The following is a 16,738-nucleotide window of genomic DNA, read 5'->3' on the forward strand; positions in this document are numbered from 1 at the left end:
GGGCAGGTTACAAATAGCACGGGGATTAGTAAACCCATCTCGAAACTCCCAGTTCAAGGGCAGGGAAAGTTACCAGTTTAATTCCGGCAACGCTCAGGCGCCTTTCTATCCAGAGGCGCTGCGCGGTGCCCGGGAGAGTCCGGCGCCCTAGGTGCAGTGCTTGCAGGAGGTTGAACCGAGTGGAGTCCCTGGTCGGCCGAAACTGGCCACAGAGCCCCAGAGCTCTGACCTCCAGCCTGGAACTAAGAGGACCCCATCTCCTAGCAATTTAATGGAGAGCCTTTCCATGCCTGGTGTCTTCTTCCCTGGTTTGCTGAGAAGCTAGAAGCGGGACGTTGCGCTCAGTCAAACCCCCCAAACCCCAGCAGCAGGAGGCCCCAAGAGGCCTCTGGTCTAGTTGGCACCAAAGTCTACAAGGTGGGGACTCGAGGACCTGCACCCGTGTCCCTGAAGGAGGAGACCGAGGAGGCGCCGCTCTTGCTCTCCTTCTCCCTCCCGAATATTCTGAGGCTTAAGCCCCCCAACTCTTAAGGAAAGTGGCTCCTCTTCGGAGACCGGGATCAAAGTGGGAGCTGCTGGCGCTTTGGAGAGGACGAAGGCGAACTTGAACCCGCCGCGCATCTCCCCCGAAGGGTGCGCATTCATTCATTCATTCCTGGGGCGCACGAGCCGCTGCGGCAGCGCCCGAAGCTGCCCAGGCCTGCGCCCCGAGGCTGCCCCGCGCTGCCCACTCCCTATCTGGGCGCGCCCCGGGCCTCTTCGAAGGACAGCACCCGGCGGCGGCCAGATCCCGCCAGTCTGCCCAGCCCGCCGGGCCCCGCCGGGACCGCCTCTTTCGGTAAATACGGCCGAGGCCCGCCCTCCGCGCGCGGACGCGCAGGTGGAGAGTGCGGTGCGCACCGGGCGGCTCAAGCCGAGACCGCGTGCGGGTCCCAGGTCGGCCAAGAGCGCACCCCCGAGGTCCGCCCTAGGCTCCCGGGGTGCGCTCCGTACTTGCTGGACCAGGATCTTGACCAGGTAAGCGGTTCGAGGGACTGAGGTTTTTTTTTGGTGGCGCCGCAGAGGGGACACCAGCTCTGACTGTCCCTCCTGGAGCCTTGCGTGGATCGGCGCTGGAGCCAGGGACCCCCTCGACTCTCAGCTTGCACGGATCGGGGCCTTTCTGTGGTTGCTCTCTGGGTTCCGAAAACCCACGGTGTTGTGGCTGGTGCAAGAGTTCTTTGCCTCTCTTTGCCCGGATTCCCACGCGCGGACACCAAAGCACGGGTGGTGCCCAGGTGCTGCTGCTGCTGATTTGGAAATTGTGCTTTAGGGGAAGAAGCAATGTTTGGGGGAGGCGGTTGGGGCTTTGGGAAATCAAGTGTCAGTTAGTTTGGCCTTTGGGAAAGATTGGTTTGTGTGTGGTTTGTGTGCGGCGATTTATAGCTTTAGAGAGAGAGACACACACACCTGCTACCCAGACACTCTAGGGATCTGAAGCGTGCCTTCCTTAGTCCACTATTCTGGGCAGAAGAAAAGTTCAAATCTAGTTTTTAATCTTTGTTTATTGGGATATTTGGGGACATGAATTAAGACAGTAGAGGCTTTATGAGTCACTTCAAAGTTGAAGGTATCAATGGACTTCCTGATAGAACTTAATAGCAGAGAAGCACTCTTATCTCTGAAACCAGTAAAAGGGATTATGTAATGATGATTTCCCCCCTCCCCACGAGTGCAGTACTTTGTCTCAGCTCAGTTGCCTCTTCATAAATGTAATTTGTCCAAGTGTCAACTGGAAACTTATTTCCCTTCTCTATTTCCTTCTTTTACCCCAACTGATACTCTCAAGCGTTATTTTTTTCCTGGAAAAGTACTTCCTAGTCAGAGCAGCCATTGGTTTCTTTTCCGTACCCAGCACCATTGGGGAGTTACTCCCACCTTGGCGAGTAGCTGATGGTCAGGTACTTGGCTTCAGTGTTGCTCAGGGGGTCTCCAGGACTATCCTAGTGAACTGGGGACACATATGTGCTGAGGCTTGAACTTGGGGCCTTGTACATGTTCAATATACACTCTTATCACTGGAACTTCACTCTTAACTCTTCTTTGTACTGTTCTGTTTTGTTCGTTTGTTTTTGTGGGGGACTGTACTTGGCATTGCTTAAGGACTACTCCTGGATCATTATTTAAGGGTCATTCTTCCTGGTAGCGTTCAGTGACCATTGAGATGCTGAGGATTGAACTGTGTTTGTCTCACGCAAGACAAACAGTGGTTCTGCTCTCAGAAATCACTCCTGGAAGGCTTGGAGGACCATATGGGACACTGAAGATGGAACCTGGGTCAGCTGCATGCAACGCATATACCCAACCCGCTGTACTATTGCTCAAGCCCCCTGTACTAAATATTTTTTAACTGTATTCCATCTTTTTGGTAGCATAGGGTCACTGCAGGGGATGGTGAACTGGAGATCACTTTTGCACCATGAGAACCAGATTCTTCCTGCCTACCCTTTCAGACCCTCTAATCTTTCCTGGATCAAGCAACTGGGCTCCCAGAATTCAGGTCAGCACAGCCCAGACTGTTTGTTTGAGGACTCAAACACATTTTGAGTAAATTACTGAAACCTCACCAACCCCTGAGTGGTCCTGAGTGCCTTTCCATTCAGTCCAAACAGTTGAGTTTGGGCCATTGATACGGCCTTGGAAAAAAGGCACGAAATGGAAAGTTGCCACACTCTAAAACAGGAAATGGAAAATTAGTTTCAGAACAGAAATGGACAGACCTGGAAATGCTCAGAGCAGCTGTGATGAAATGCAGGCTGCCTATAAATCAGAATTGACCCCCTTTTTTCCCTCCTTTGTCATTGTTTTTTTTTTTTTTCTTTTTCTTTTCTTGGTCCAGGGAAATGATTTCATTAGCCTCCTAATAGGAAAAGTCGAGACTCAGTCATTCTTGTTGTACAGTTTGTGATTGTTTTCCAAAAAGATCTGCTTGAATATCTTCATCAGATCACACATTCAGGAGTTTCTAAATGTCCATTCTCCTGAGTCATAAGCTGTGTTACTGTTTCAGGGCAGCCATTGTCTAAAGTTCCAGTCCTAGTGCGATTTCTGAATCCATCAGCGAGAAGAACAGGGCAGGTCAGGAACACCTGTGCCTACTTTCATCTCTTGGGTTCTGTTTGCAGAGCTATTGAAACAACTGGAGGGAAGGACGCAGGGCCCATCTGGGCTGGCTGCCTCTGGCCATGTCTCCTGCTGCTGCTGCTGCTGCTGCTGAGCTGGATGAGGATCAGCAAGATAGCCGTGTCAGCAAGCTCATTTTCTTCTTCTTCATCTTTGGTGCCATCCTGTTGTGTGTGGGGGTCTTGCTGTCCATCTTCGGGTACCAGGCCTGCCACTACGAGAACCTTCCAGACTGCAGTGTGGTGCTGAAGGTGGCTGGTCCCGCATGTGCTGTGGTGGGCCTCGGGGCTGTGATCCTGGCCCGCTCTCGTGCTCGGCTTCAGCTCCAGGAGAGGAGGCGGCGAGGCATCCAACAGGACCCTGACCGGGCCTTCCTCTGTGGGGAGAGCCGCCAGTTTGCCCAGTGCCTTATCTTTGGGTTTCTGTTCTTGACCAGTGGCATGCTCATCAGCGTCCTGGGCATCTGGGTGCCAGGATGCGGCTCGGCCTGGGAACAGGAATCCATGAATGAGACAGACACTGCTGAGACGGAGCCCCAGATCTGTGGGTTTCTGTCCCTGCAGATCATGGGGCCTTTGGTGGTGCTCGTGGGATTGTGTTTCTTCGTGGTTGCCCATATTAAGAAGAAAAACAACTTGAATGTGGACCATGAAGCCTCCGAAAATGAAGAGAGGCAGGCCCAGAGTACAGAGCCTGTGCAGGTCACAGTGGGTAGGTGGCGCTTTTCATTACAGTGCAGCATGTATAGCAGTGGCCCTACTTCACAGCTTCACTGCACTGCCTGGGCTGTGGCCAACATTCTCTCTCTCTCTCTCTCTCTCTCTCTCTCTCTCTCTCTCTCTCTCTCTCTCTCTCTCTCTCTCTCTCTCTCTCTCCTTCAAATACACACACACACACACACACACTGTGCTGTTGCTACTCTAAATCCCATAGGAATCCTCATACACTTCATTACCCACACACCCACAATAGCAAACACATTAGGATAGTCAGTAGTAACCTTGACAGAGGTTACAGAGCAAATTAAGAGGAAAGGAGGAAAGTGAGAAGCACTGTGCAGAACACCTTGGAACCTCTGGAACCTACTGGATCTGCCAGGGGACCTAGGGTTCACTGTTATTTTATACCTTTTGGAACTTTGCGTACTTGACAGGGGTTCTCATCCTTGGCGGGCACTGCTGGCTGCCCTTGTCCATGTACAATTTTTCTAGATCTCAGTTTGCACAGTTATAGAATGAGCATTGAATTTCTCAGTCCTTCCAGTGTCTGCATCCTGGGATTTCAAGTTGAGTACATCTCATTGCATAATCACCACAAATTTTTAGGCCCCATTTTTATTTTATTTTATTTTATTACAAAAAGTGAAGAGCAGCTATTATGTGATGTTTAAAGGGACCTTAAAAAGTTTGGGAAGTTGGAGTCCAGGGAGATAGTATAGTGGATAGGGTGCTTGTCTTGCATGAGGTTGACCCAGGTTTGATTCTAGGCACCTCACTGAGTCCCCCAAGCCCTGCCAGGAATGATCTGTAAAATATATCTAGAAGTCAGCATGAGTACCAAAAGATGTAGTCCCTAAAAGAAACACAAACAACCAAATGATAGGATTATGTATTATCAGTAATTCTACAGTGAAATAGGGTATAAAAAAACTCTGTGGCCTGCTGGTTGAGAGTGGGCCTTCTGCATGTGGGTCTTTTGCACCTTGTTCTTCATTTCCTGGCCTTCAGCCTCGATGCAAGGCTTGGAAGCAATGGTATAGATCAAGATGAAATGTAGCAACACCAATCTCTCCTTTCTGAGTAGAGTGACTGGAAACTAGTTTTGGTCCCCAGTGTTTGCAGTAGAACTGGATTATGATCTCCCAGAGTCAGACTTTTCAGAACATCTGCGTCTTTGCTTTCACACAGCCAAGGAAAAACCACACTGTTGATCCTGGTTTTATTTGTAAATGTTGTTTCTGACCTTTGAAGGGTTAAAACCTTTGAGCTACAGGATTGGCAAAGGGCAGATTGCATAGTGACAGACTGTGTGTGATTCAAGGGAATTCATTATGAATTTCATCAACATCTTCATCCACTACAGCTCACACTGTCATAGACTCTTGTTACAAAAGTTGAAAGCAAGGCACCAGGATATCAAATGACATGCCCAGGCTCACCAAGTGGTAGAGCCAGTATATGAATTCCAACGTGAGTGCATACAGTACAGTTCACTGGGCACTGGGTCGTGAGCAATTGTCTGACTGAGTTAGCTGTCCTCTTCCCCCTCTAACCTTCTGAGCAGTGTCATTTAACAAAAGCTTCACCCCAGTTTCTAGATATCTCCAGCCCTATGCAGGAGCACATTGGGATATGAGCATCTGATGTTTTTTGAACACCAGACTGCCACTTAGTTGGATGTATTTCAAGTGTGTTGCTTTTTTGGGTCTAGGCATCCTGACTTCCACCTGATGTCTGAAATCACAGTAATGCAGGGACAGGGCCACTCCTGGAGATGCTGTTTTGTTTAAAATCCTTCACACTTAGGGACTGGAGTGATAGTACAGTAGTTAAGGTGCTTGCCTTGACTTGCACGTGGCTGGCTTGGAATTGATCTCAGACACCCCATTTGCTCCCCTGAGCCCTGCTAGAAATTATCCCCGAGTACAGATAGAAGTCAGGTCTGAGTAGTGTTGGGTGTGGAACCAAAAACCAACCAACCAAACAACCAACCAACCAACCAACCAACCAACCAACCAACCAACCAAAAAATCCATTCTACCTATCCCTTTAAATACTACCAAACCTGTGAAAATTTGAAGCCCTTATTCTTTGGTTTTTGAGGGCAGCACTTATATGGAAAGAAATAACACCCTGTTTTGTTTTTAAGCACCATTGTCATGTTGTAGTGGGTTCTACCTTCCAATTGGAAATTGGGGTCGTTTTAGGTTTGAATTTAGCTGAATGACACAGACTGCTCCAACTCACCCCCATAGAGCAGATAATCAAGAAGCCTGAATCCCCACATGGCCTGCTCCACACTAGCTCTGGAACCCCAAGCTGAGGGGCCCCCTGGGAGGTGTCTGCCCCATGTCCACTCATAGGCAGCACTAAGACCAGGTGAAAAAGAAAATATGAGGAATAGGTGTGAGTGCTTTGGGAGCATGTGGACATGGCAGAGAGGTCCCAGAAAAACTGGTGATACTATTTGTTTCACTGTTGTCCTGTTTGTTCAATGGGTGACTGGCTTCCCCACAGACTAATTTCTGCATCTTTTTTCCTAAGGAGTTATTAAAGTGAACTCTCACCCCTAATTCCTCTGCCCTACCTCAGCCTTCCAAAACATTAATTGGGGGCCCTAGACAAGCTTGTGCTTTATCTAATTAAGTGAGTCCATTCTAGCAGATGCAATTTCCATCTCATGATGGTAGAGACAGTGTTGCTACATTTTTTTTAAAATTCTTATTTATTTTTATATTATAATATCTTCACTTAAACACCCTGATTGCAAACATGATTGTAGTTGGGTTTCAGTCATAAAAAGAACACCCCCGCCCCCTTCACCAGTTCAGCATTCCCACCACCAATGTTCCCCATCTCCCTCCTGGGGCTACCAGACAAATCAGTGTCTTGAAAATCAGAGCCATTTGCTGATAGGAAGTGAGGAAGCTCCCCAGTGGGGCTGTGTGGATATAGTGCCAGCTGAAAGGGTAAGTAGGGTTCAGCACTGTTTTCCCCAATGCACAAAAGCCTTCAGCACCTCCTGCATGTGAAGCAGGCACACTGAGGGCCTTTAGTTAGCAAGGGCATTGGCCGAGGTCGGCATCCTTGTTTGTAGCCATTCTGGTGCAGCCATTCTGGACTGGTCACTAGCAACTGGATCCCGAAGACCTAGAGAATCCTGTCCCTGCTTGGGCAAGTGTCAGATCTGGCATGGGGACAGTCACATCACCCCCTTCAGGAAGTCAGGTGCTTTCCCCTTTGTTCAAACACCTCTGTCCAGTGTGTTGCAATCCTCTGGACAGCTCATGTTTTATAATGAAAACTGAGCATGACTTAAAGTGTCTCATCCCTCTTGTCTTCTCCCATGAGTACTAGCATATTTTGGGGTGAACAGTAGCATCAGGAATACAGCTAATCCACCAAGCTTTCAGAATTTGACTTTTTTGTTTGTTTGTTTGTTTGTTTGTTTTTGAGTCACACTTGGCAGTGCTCAGGGGTCACTCTTGGCTCCATGCTCAGAAATCACTCCTGGCAGGCATGGGGGATCCTATGGGATGCCAGGATTTGAACCACCATCCTTCTGCATGAAAGACAAATACCTTACCTCCATGCTATTTCGCCGCCCCCCCCCCTTTTTTTTATAAAGTTTGTAGGAAAGGTAGAGGAGACTTGATAGGAGCATAAGGTACAACAATGGTAGGGATAAAGAATGGCTATTCTGTGCTGTTTTGTCTTTTGCCCAGAGATGGAACTGTATATAAAGATCACATCACTTTCTCCAACAGTGGATTCTCAAGCCCAGTCCCCCATGCAAAGCAAGTGCTCTGAGCTGGGCTGGGCCACACTCCCCACCCCTTCAATGACAAACTTTCTTTTATAAATTTTGACTTTTGGTTTTGAGCCACACCTGTGAGTAATCAGAGCCCTATGCTTGGGAATCACTTTCTGTAGTTGTTGAGGACCAGGGGGTAGCAGACATAGAACACTGGACTCCTGCATGTAATGTATGTATTCCAGTCATTTTTGTCATCTCCCCAGCCAACCAGTGAACTTTTGATAAATTAAAATGTTAAGTGGAGGGACAGGAGTTATAGTACAGCAGGTAGGGCACTTGTCTTGCATGTAGCTGGCACAGGTTTGATCCCCGGCATCTCATATGGTCCCCTGATCCTGCCAGGAATTCTTTCTGAGTGCAGAGCCAGGAATTAACTCTTAGTACTGCAAGGTGTAACCCAAGTAAACAAAAACAAAACAAACAAAATTTAAACTATAAATGGGAAGAGCTTTGTTGTCAGGAGACAACCCAGAATAGGCCAGGCAACATACTAGATGCTTTACAGAAATGCTTTAACTCAAGCTTACTATAAAATAGTGGTCCAATGAAAACATGGTGGTTGACTACATGAAACATCAAAGTTATCATTTAATTTTTAAATAAAATTTAAATTTAATTAATTGATTTAATTTTAAAATTAAAATTAAATTAAATTAATTTTAAAGAAAACAGGTAGGAAATACAACCAGTAGCCCTAGAAGATAGTTTGGGTTATTTCTGAGATGCTCAGCCAGGTGGTCTGGTGATCAAACTTTCCTGTGCTTAGAGGTTTTCAGGGTTCAACCCAGGAGTGTTCAGGGGGCCAAACAGTGCCAGGGATCTACTCAGGACCTAGCACATGGTAGGCTCAAGCTCTAGGAATTGAACCATCTTGCTGGCTTCATGGGACTATTTTATTTTTTTCTGGCCTTGTATTTTTCTTTCCACAAACATGAAGTCGGACATTGTATTAAAAAACCTCCAATTCCTTGGGCCAGAGTGGTGGCACAGCAGTAGGGCATTTGCCTTGCTAGCAGCTAACCTAGGATAAACCACTGTTCAATCCCCTGGCATCCCATATGGTCCCCCAAGTCAGGAGCAATTTCTTAGTGCATAGCCAGGAGTAACCCCTGAGCATCACCGGTTGTGGCCCCAAAACAAATAAAAAACTTCTCCAATTCCTTTTAATGATAAAATGACAGAAATTAATATATGATTTATGATGTAAATTTTTACTTACAGATTCTTTCAACACATATAGCCAGTAAAGTAACATATGTATGTAAGTATGTATATACACATATATGTATATATGTGCATACACACAATGACTTAAAATTATGCATCCAGGACAGAGATATAGTACTGGGTTTGAAGGTACTTTCCTGGCACGTGGCAGCTTACCAAAATTCAATTCCTAATACTGTATATGGCCTTCTAAGCATAGCCAGAAGTGATTCCTGAGCGTAGAGCCCAGAGCACTTGCCAAGTGTGGCCCCCAAAATAATCTGTATGCTTGTAGCTATGAAACACCTCAGAATTTTGTTGTAATGTCAGCTCACTAGAATTATAGGAAATTTGATGGGAAAGTTATATAGTAATCTACCAAACTCAGTGAGCCTAAACAGTAGCACAGAAGGCTCAACTAATTCTAATCCTAGCCGAGTAAGTCCTTAGACACTGACTTTAGTAACCCTTTCATGGAACTGTTTTTAAGTGAATTGTGGCATTTAGTACATTCACAATTTTGTGCAATCATCACCACTATAAATTATCAGGGTTTTTTTTTTTTGTGGGGTGGGGTGTTAGAGCTGTGCTCAGGGGTTACTCCTGACTCTGAACTAAGAAATTACTCCTGGCAGCCTTGGGAACCATATGGGATGCTGCGGATTGAACCTGAAGCAGCTACATGCAAGGCAAACACCCTACTCACTGTGCTATTGCTCCAGCCCCTCCCAGGACCTTTTATCATTCCATTCTGAAACTCAGTTCTCACTGAATAATAATTGCAGTTCTTCTTATCCCTGACCCCTAGAAATCTTTACCTCTGTCTCTCTAAAACGTATGGACCTTTATGTTGGTGGGCCAAATAGGAAATAGAAATACTTTCCTTTGGGTAACTTACTGATGTTTGTTGGTCGTTTGTTTCAATTTGATGTCATGTTTTTGTAGGTGATGCAGTGATAATATTTCCCCCACCTCCACCACCTTACTTTCCTGAATCTTCAGCTTCTGCCAGAACTCCAAGTTCAGGGGCTAACAGCTCACTTCCAAGTGAAAACCCACCTTCGTATTACAGTATTTTTAACTACGGGTAAGGCTCTTGGTTTGATCTTCCGGAGCAGGCATGTTCAACCTATGTCTGGGCCTGCATCTAGGTCACTTTCCCTTTAAGGTGGTTTGGGAGCCAGTTCAGAGTCTGAGCATCTTCTGCTGACAGTATGTCAGAAATATTGTTTTACCCTTCTCAGCACCTTGCAGGAAACAAGTTAAAGATGTTGTGAGTGCCTTTGTTGCTGTTATTGTTTGATTTTATTTTTGGATGGTTCTTCATGATGCTCAGATGTTACTCTTGGCTCTACACTAAGGAATCACTCCTGGCGGTACTCAGGGGACCATAAAGGATGCCAAATGCAAGACAAGTGCCCTACCCACTGTATGATCTACCTGGCCCTAGATGACGCAAGTGTTGTGGAGATTTATACAAAGCCTTCTGGGATGTTTTTATGAATTTATAGCAAGAATTAGTCTCAAAATGGCCTTTCTTTGGGGGGTTGGAGGCACTGGGGTGAGGGGGTGGATTACACCCAGCAGGGCTCAAGTGCTTTTACTGGCTCCGTGCTCAGGGATCATTCCTAGTGGTGCTCATGCATTGCCAGAGAGCAAACCAAGGTCAGCCCTACAGAAGGCAAGTGCCTTAACCCCTGTACTATTTCTCCAGGCCTGGAACAGAAATGGTAAGGCAAACATTACTTAAAATCTTCATCTGTCTACAAATGAAATATGACTAGAGATAATGGGGGCCAGAATGATATAGGAAACTTGCCATGCACATCTCCAACATGGGTTCCATTCCTGGTGCTCCATATAGATCCCCCAAACCTGCCAGGAGTGATCTCTGAGCTCAGAGTCAAGAGTAAACTCTGAGCATAGCTAGGTATGGTCCAAATCTTTCACACTAATTAAGAAGTTATTATAGAGATGCTAAATTGAATGTAATTAATAAGTCAGTAATGATCATTTTAAGTGATTTTTAAAAAAATTTCTTTCTTTTCTTTTTTAATTGGGTGTGTGTGGGGTGTGTGCAGGGGCTGGACCACACCTGACTCTGCTCAGTAGTTACTCTAGGTGGTGCCCAAGATTGTTTGGCAAGGGGGCAAGGCACTTGCCTTCCTCTTGTTCTCTCTGACCCTTAGCCTCAGAATGTATTTGTTTTGTTTGTTCATTTGTTTGTGTGGGGACATACCTGGCAGTATTTAGGGGTTAATTCTGGCTCTGTATTCAGGATCATTTTTGGTGGTACTCTGGGAACCATATGGGATGCCAGGAATTGATCCTGGGTCAGCTGCGTGCAAGGCTAGTGTACTTGCTGTTCTATTGCTCTAGTGCGGCTTCAGAATGTTTAACAATTTGTCAGCCAGACTGTCCTAGAGCAGGGCTCTGAGTTCCTGCACTCCAGCCCCTGCTCTGCTAGGCTGTGCAGTCGAAGTTGGACAGTATGGATAGCTGAGGATGTAGGACACTTTGATCAGACACAGAAAGGGTGGTTGTTTAGATGGAGACTGCTCAGATCAGGCTGTAGCTTGAGCTCAATAGCTGGGCTTTGTCTCCCAGCGAACTTACTCCTCAGCCCCTCAGAATGATGCCAGGAAATATAAGACCCACACCTTTGTCCCTTACCCTTCCTAAGTATTTCTTATTGGAGGCCTCTTTGGGTTCCACTGAACATGCAACATCTAAGGGCAGAGGGGTGTAAGTGATACTTGGGGAGATAGAGCAGTGGTGAGTGGCCAACTCATAGCTGGAGGGAACAGGGAACTAAATAAAGGATGTGGGTTAGAAATTGGAGTGTGGGCGGGGATCTGACTGAAAGTGCAGTGTCAGGGTGAGTAACAGGCTCAGTGGCACAGTGGAATGTCCCTGCAGGAGGATGAGGAGGGGCTCGGGAAACAGGAACTAGGTATAAAAGCCTGTTCCTCAAGTGCAGGGGAGTGAGGTGTGAATCTTGCTGGGTCTGGGAAAGAGATGAGATTCCAGGAGGTGGGAAGAGTGAGAGGAGAGAGAGAAAAGAGAGGAAGAAAAAGAGAGAGAGAGGGGCTGGCATGGTGGCGCTAGAGGCAAAGTGTCTGCCTTGCCAGTGCTAGCCTAGGACCGCGGTTCGATCCCGGCGTCCCATATGGTCCCCCAAGCCAGGAGTAACCCCTGAGCGTTACCGGGTATGGCCCAAAAACCAAAAGAGAGAGAGAGAGAGAGAGAGAGAGAGAGAGAGAGAGAGAGAGAGAGAGAGAGAGAGAGAGAGAGAGAGAGAGAGAGAGAGAAGGAAGAGAAGATAGAGGAGAGAGCAAGGAAAGAGTGGAGAGAGAGAAGAGAGAGAGGGAAGAGAGAGAGATCATAGAAAGTGGGGGATGAGGAGGAGCAGGGTGAGAAAAGGTTCTGGAGCTTTCCCCAATGGGCCATCAGGGTGAAGGAAGTGAATGAAAATCTCACCAGGCAAAGTGAGAAGAATAAAGCTGGCATCAGGGGAAACCACCTTTCAAGATGTTGAAGCGGTCAGGGAAATGGCTCAGCAGCTGACCATACACGTGTGAGGACCTGGTCTCCAATCTGGCACCGCAAAAGAGAAGAAGTTTACAGCCAAGGGTTCAATAGGCTGAGCACATTCAGAAGGCCCTGGGTTCTATCTCCAGTGCCACTAGTCATGAACCCATCCCCAGACCTGGGAGTAGCCCTGTGCTACTAGGAATAGCTCTCCTGCAAACTTCCTCCCCAAGAGATGTTGAATCATGTTGCACTGTTGTAATTTTAATTTTGTTTTTTTTTTCATGTGTGTGTGTGTGTGTGTGTGTGTGTGTGTGTGTGTGTGTGTGTGTGTGTGTGTGACACCCAGTGGTGCTCAGGGGTGACTCCTGGCTCTATGCTCAGAAATTGCTCCTGGCAGGCTTGGGGGACCATAAGGATATGCTAGGATAACTACCATCCTTCTGCATGCAAGGCAAACACCCTACCTCCATGCTATCTCTCTGGCCCCTAATTTTGTTTCTTAATGTGAGGTGGTGGGTTTGAGTCATACCCAGTAGTGCTCAGGGACTACTCCTGCTAGTTCTTAGGGGTCACTTCTGGCTCCTGGTGGTGAGTGAGGGACCATGTGCAGTGCTAGATACCAAATTAGGATCAACCAAACATCCAAACCCTGTACTGTCTCTCCAGCCACCTGTGCTTTGTAAGAGCCACTCTCATTGGTGCTTGGAGTTTTGATGGGGCACCTCAGCAGGGTTCAGTCCAGTTGATCCAGTGGGACTCAGAATATAATAGTTATACTTAGTGGTACTAGTGGCAGAGGGTTCAGAGAATATTGGGGGTCAAACTCAGAGTCTGACAGCTGCTGTCTCCCCACTGTGTACTCTGTTCCCATTGTGTGCTATGAGCTATCTCCCACTGTGTGATGTGGACAAAGGAACAGTTTGGGCATAGTTTGGTTCTGTTTGTGAAACTCTCTACTTTTGTCTCTGACTTCTGGGAATTTCATAGAATATATTCATACCTGTCAGCTTAAAAAGCTGTTTCTGCTGCAGACTCTGATGTCTGTGACAGACTTGGTTTTCCTGGCAAGAGCTCCTGTCCTCAGGACTAGGTGCTTAATAGCCCCACTTTACAGGCGAGGGAACTGAGGCTGAAGGCATTAAGGTTGTAACAACCAAGATGGCCCCAGGAGAAAATGTGGAATTTCTGTGGGGCTGCCTGGTGAAGACTCCTCCCCTCACCCCCGTGCCTTCCTGTCTCTCTTCATTTTGATTTCGTGTTTTAATTTTTTCTTTTATGTCCTTTGTGTTAGTTATCTTAGAAGACTAGCAAAAGACACACTCTGTGTGCATCTGTACATATGTGTGTTCATGTGTGTATGTGGGGGTACTTGGTTGTGTGTTTGGGGGATGGTGTGTGCACATGTGTTTTGTGTGTGCGTGTGCGTTCTGCAGATCATCTGTGCAGTAACACTTCCTGTCTTTTCAATATAAGGGAAATGGGGCTGGAGAGAGAGTGCAGGGCTTAAGGCACTTGACTTGAGCACAGTTAACCCTGCATCCAACACCACAATGCTCCTAGAGCCTTGTCAGGAGTGATTCCTGAGCCCACAGCCAGAAGGAAACCCTGAGTGTCATCTGATGTGGCTACCGAAGTCCCTAAAATATCCTAATAAGGGGGACAATGACACAATGAGATTACCTTAAGGTCACAGTCAGCTCTGAGAAAAGTAAGAGACATAGAACTGAAACAGAACTGTAAGTGCTGAAGATGAGGGATCTTAGATCTCAAGTGCTCCTAAGTGTATCTAACTTGACATCTGAAGAGCTAGTTGTTCTTTCTTGCTCCTCCCAGTCACCTGTTTCTCTCCTTCATACAGGACACCGATGCCTGAGGGCCAGGGTGCATTCTCAGAGCGAGAGCGAGACTCCATCTACACCATTTCTGGGCCTGCTTTGTTTTCCGAGACCTCACACACATCACACCTCTCTTTGGAACTGCCTCCCCAATATGAGGAGAAAGAAACTGCCACCTCGTCTTCGTCTCCATCTTCCCGCCCTTCCCCTCCATGACTGAGGGACTCCAGTTCAATTTTATATGTAATAGATCACTGTTTTATTTAACTTTTTTTTTTAATAAAAATAGTGAAGAGCACAGACTGTGTGAGTTCCTGGTACATCACGACGTTGGTCAGGAGCTCCCAAAAGGGGCTATTAGTTCCTTTGGACAGGGAGAGACTGAGGGAGCGGCTGTGGGTCTTAGAACTTCAGCCAGTGGATGAGATCTTTGCTGTGGGTGGGGAGAAATAGGCTCAGAGAAGCAATTAACATAGCCAAGGTCTCATCCCTTCAAAAGGGCGAGGCTGGGTTTTGGATCTATCCTGGTGGTTTCTGAGAGCTCTGGTTCTCAGCCAGTGCTGTCAAAGGGCAGCCTGGAGGTTAATCTTTAACTCTTCTGTTTTCAATGTTAATTGCTCCTGTGTAGAGAAAGGAGCTGACTTTCCCAACCTATGAGATATTCCTCTTTTCCTTCATTTTCCTTTCTTTCTCCCTGTGGCCCTCTTTTTCTCTTTCTCTTTTCTTTTTTGTTATGTAGTTTGGGTCACATACAACAGTGCTCAGGGCTTACTCTTGGCTCTGTCTCAAGGATCACTCCTAGTGGGGTTCAGGGGACCATATATGATGCCAAGGATTAAACCCAGGTTGGCTACATGCAAAGCAAATGCCTTAAGCTCTGTACTATGGCTCCAGCTCCTGTTACTTTTTTTTTTTTTTTTTTTTTTTTTTTTTTTGGTTTTTGGGTCTCACCCGGCAGTGCTCAGGGGTTACTCCTGGCTCCACGCTCAGAAATCGCTCCTGGCAGGCTCGGGGGACCATATGGGACGCCGGGATTCGAACCGATGACCTTCTGCATGAGAGGTAAACGCCTTACCTCCATGCTATCTCTCCGGCCCCTCCTGTTACTTTTCTTTTTCATTTTTTGTTTTGAAAGAATAGGCCAGGGAGCCTTTCCCTACCAGCACACCTCTATCCCAAGGTCTTTGCAGAACAACACTTTCTGTGAAGCTGTTTCTTGGAATGTGCTGAGAATGCTGCTCCCTGAGTGATGGAAATTGTAGCAGTGCTCAGCTGTTTCCCACCAAATTTCACAGTGATGAAGCCATCACTGAGTGGGATCTTTGGTCAGCTTGGTCGCAATGGGAGTTTACTTGAATCTGGATGAGAACTTTAAGGAATAATAGCTAAGGCTTAGCAGTTGTATCTGGAAGATTGACTTTTAGAATAGTAAATCTATAGTAGTAATATCTTGGACAATTAAATTTGATGTAGCAAAAATGTGAGTTTTTATGCCTCTTACACAAACTACAATCACCTGAAAGCAGAACTGTAAGTGTGTTCATGTTTCACGAGTTTAACTGAAGTAGTGATTGATTTCATGAGACTTGGCACAGATAAATCAGGGGTAGAAGTCTGTACTGTCCGCTTGAAAATTTGTTTCTAAATAAGACAGTTATTTTATAAATTACTCCTAAAATTCTACAGCCCATACCCCAGCCCCAGATAATTATTCACATTTTAAAATTAGAACAAATGGGGGGCTGGAGCCGTGGCGCAAGCGGTAAGGCATCTGCCTAGCATGCGCTAACCTACTAACCTAAATCAGACCTCGGTTCTATCCCCTGGCATCCCATGTGGTCCCCAAGCCAGGGGCGATTCTGAGCGCATGGTCAGGAGTGGCCCCTGAGTGTCACCAGGTGTGGCCCAAAAACAAAAACAAGAACAAATATATATATATATTTATATATATATTTATATATATATTTATATAGAACAAATTGTAGCCTATCACCACTACCTTTTAGAGGCCGCTTTATTTCTTTTTAATAAGCTGAAACTTCTAGGTAAAATTAATATTAAACATTTCTGAGTTCTCATCAATAATTAGGACCCTTTTTACTTTTTCAAAGGTGGGGGTTTGAAACTTGGTACCTGACATACAAATAAAGTTAAGTAAAGCAGAAATGCCTCCTTATTAGACAAATGAGTGGTTGGTTCTCAGTGTCCTGTGTGGTTTCCGGTTGTCAGCAGCAGTGCTGAGAACAGCGATGATCCCAGATGGGACCTGAACCTGAGAATGTGATATGAAGTGAACTGGAGCAACAGGCTCCAGAAAGTTGTTGCATCCCAGGAAGAGGCTCTCAAGACTGTTTGCAGCTTTTGAAACTCAACAGACTTCTAATCTATTGACATGCTTTGAACTAAAATTCATGCAACATAAAGTTAGCCATCTTATTTTAATGCTTTTTCTTGTGCTGAGGGTC

At 46.4% G+C, this 16,738-nt stretch overlaps 1 protein-coding gene across 2 annotated transcripts; it reads left to right on the top strand.

Moving 5' to 3' along the window:
• The first annotated feature begins 3,224 nt into the window (after positions 1–3,224).
• Positions 3,225–14,571, top strand: TMEM171 (transmembrane protein 171). 2 transcript variants are annotated; one of them, XM_049768806.1, is made up of 4 exons: positions 3,225–3,873; positions 9,850–9,991; positions 11,935–11,937; positions 14,297–14,571. In XM_049768806.1, the coding sequence occupies exons 1-4, from the start codon at positions 3,225–3,227 to the stop codon at positions 14,487–14,489; spliced, it is 987 nt and encodes a 328-aa protein (XP_049624763.1). In that variant the 3' UTR covers positions 14,490–14,571. The 2 variants fall into 2 exon arrangements, with proteins under 2 accessions (XP_049624763.1, XP_049624762.1); XM_049768805.1 differs by lacking the exon at positions 11,935–11,937.
• The last annotated feature ends 2,167 nt before the right edge of the window (positions 14,572–16,738 follow it).

Source organism: Suncus etruscus, chromosome 2 (genome assembly GCF_024139225.1).
Source record: "Suncus etruscus isolate mSunEtr1 chromosome 2, mSunEtr1.pri.cur, whole genome shotgun sequence".
Lineage (NCBI taxonomy): Eukaryota > Metazoa > Chordata > Mammalia > Eulipotyphla > Soricidae > Suncus > Suncus etruscus.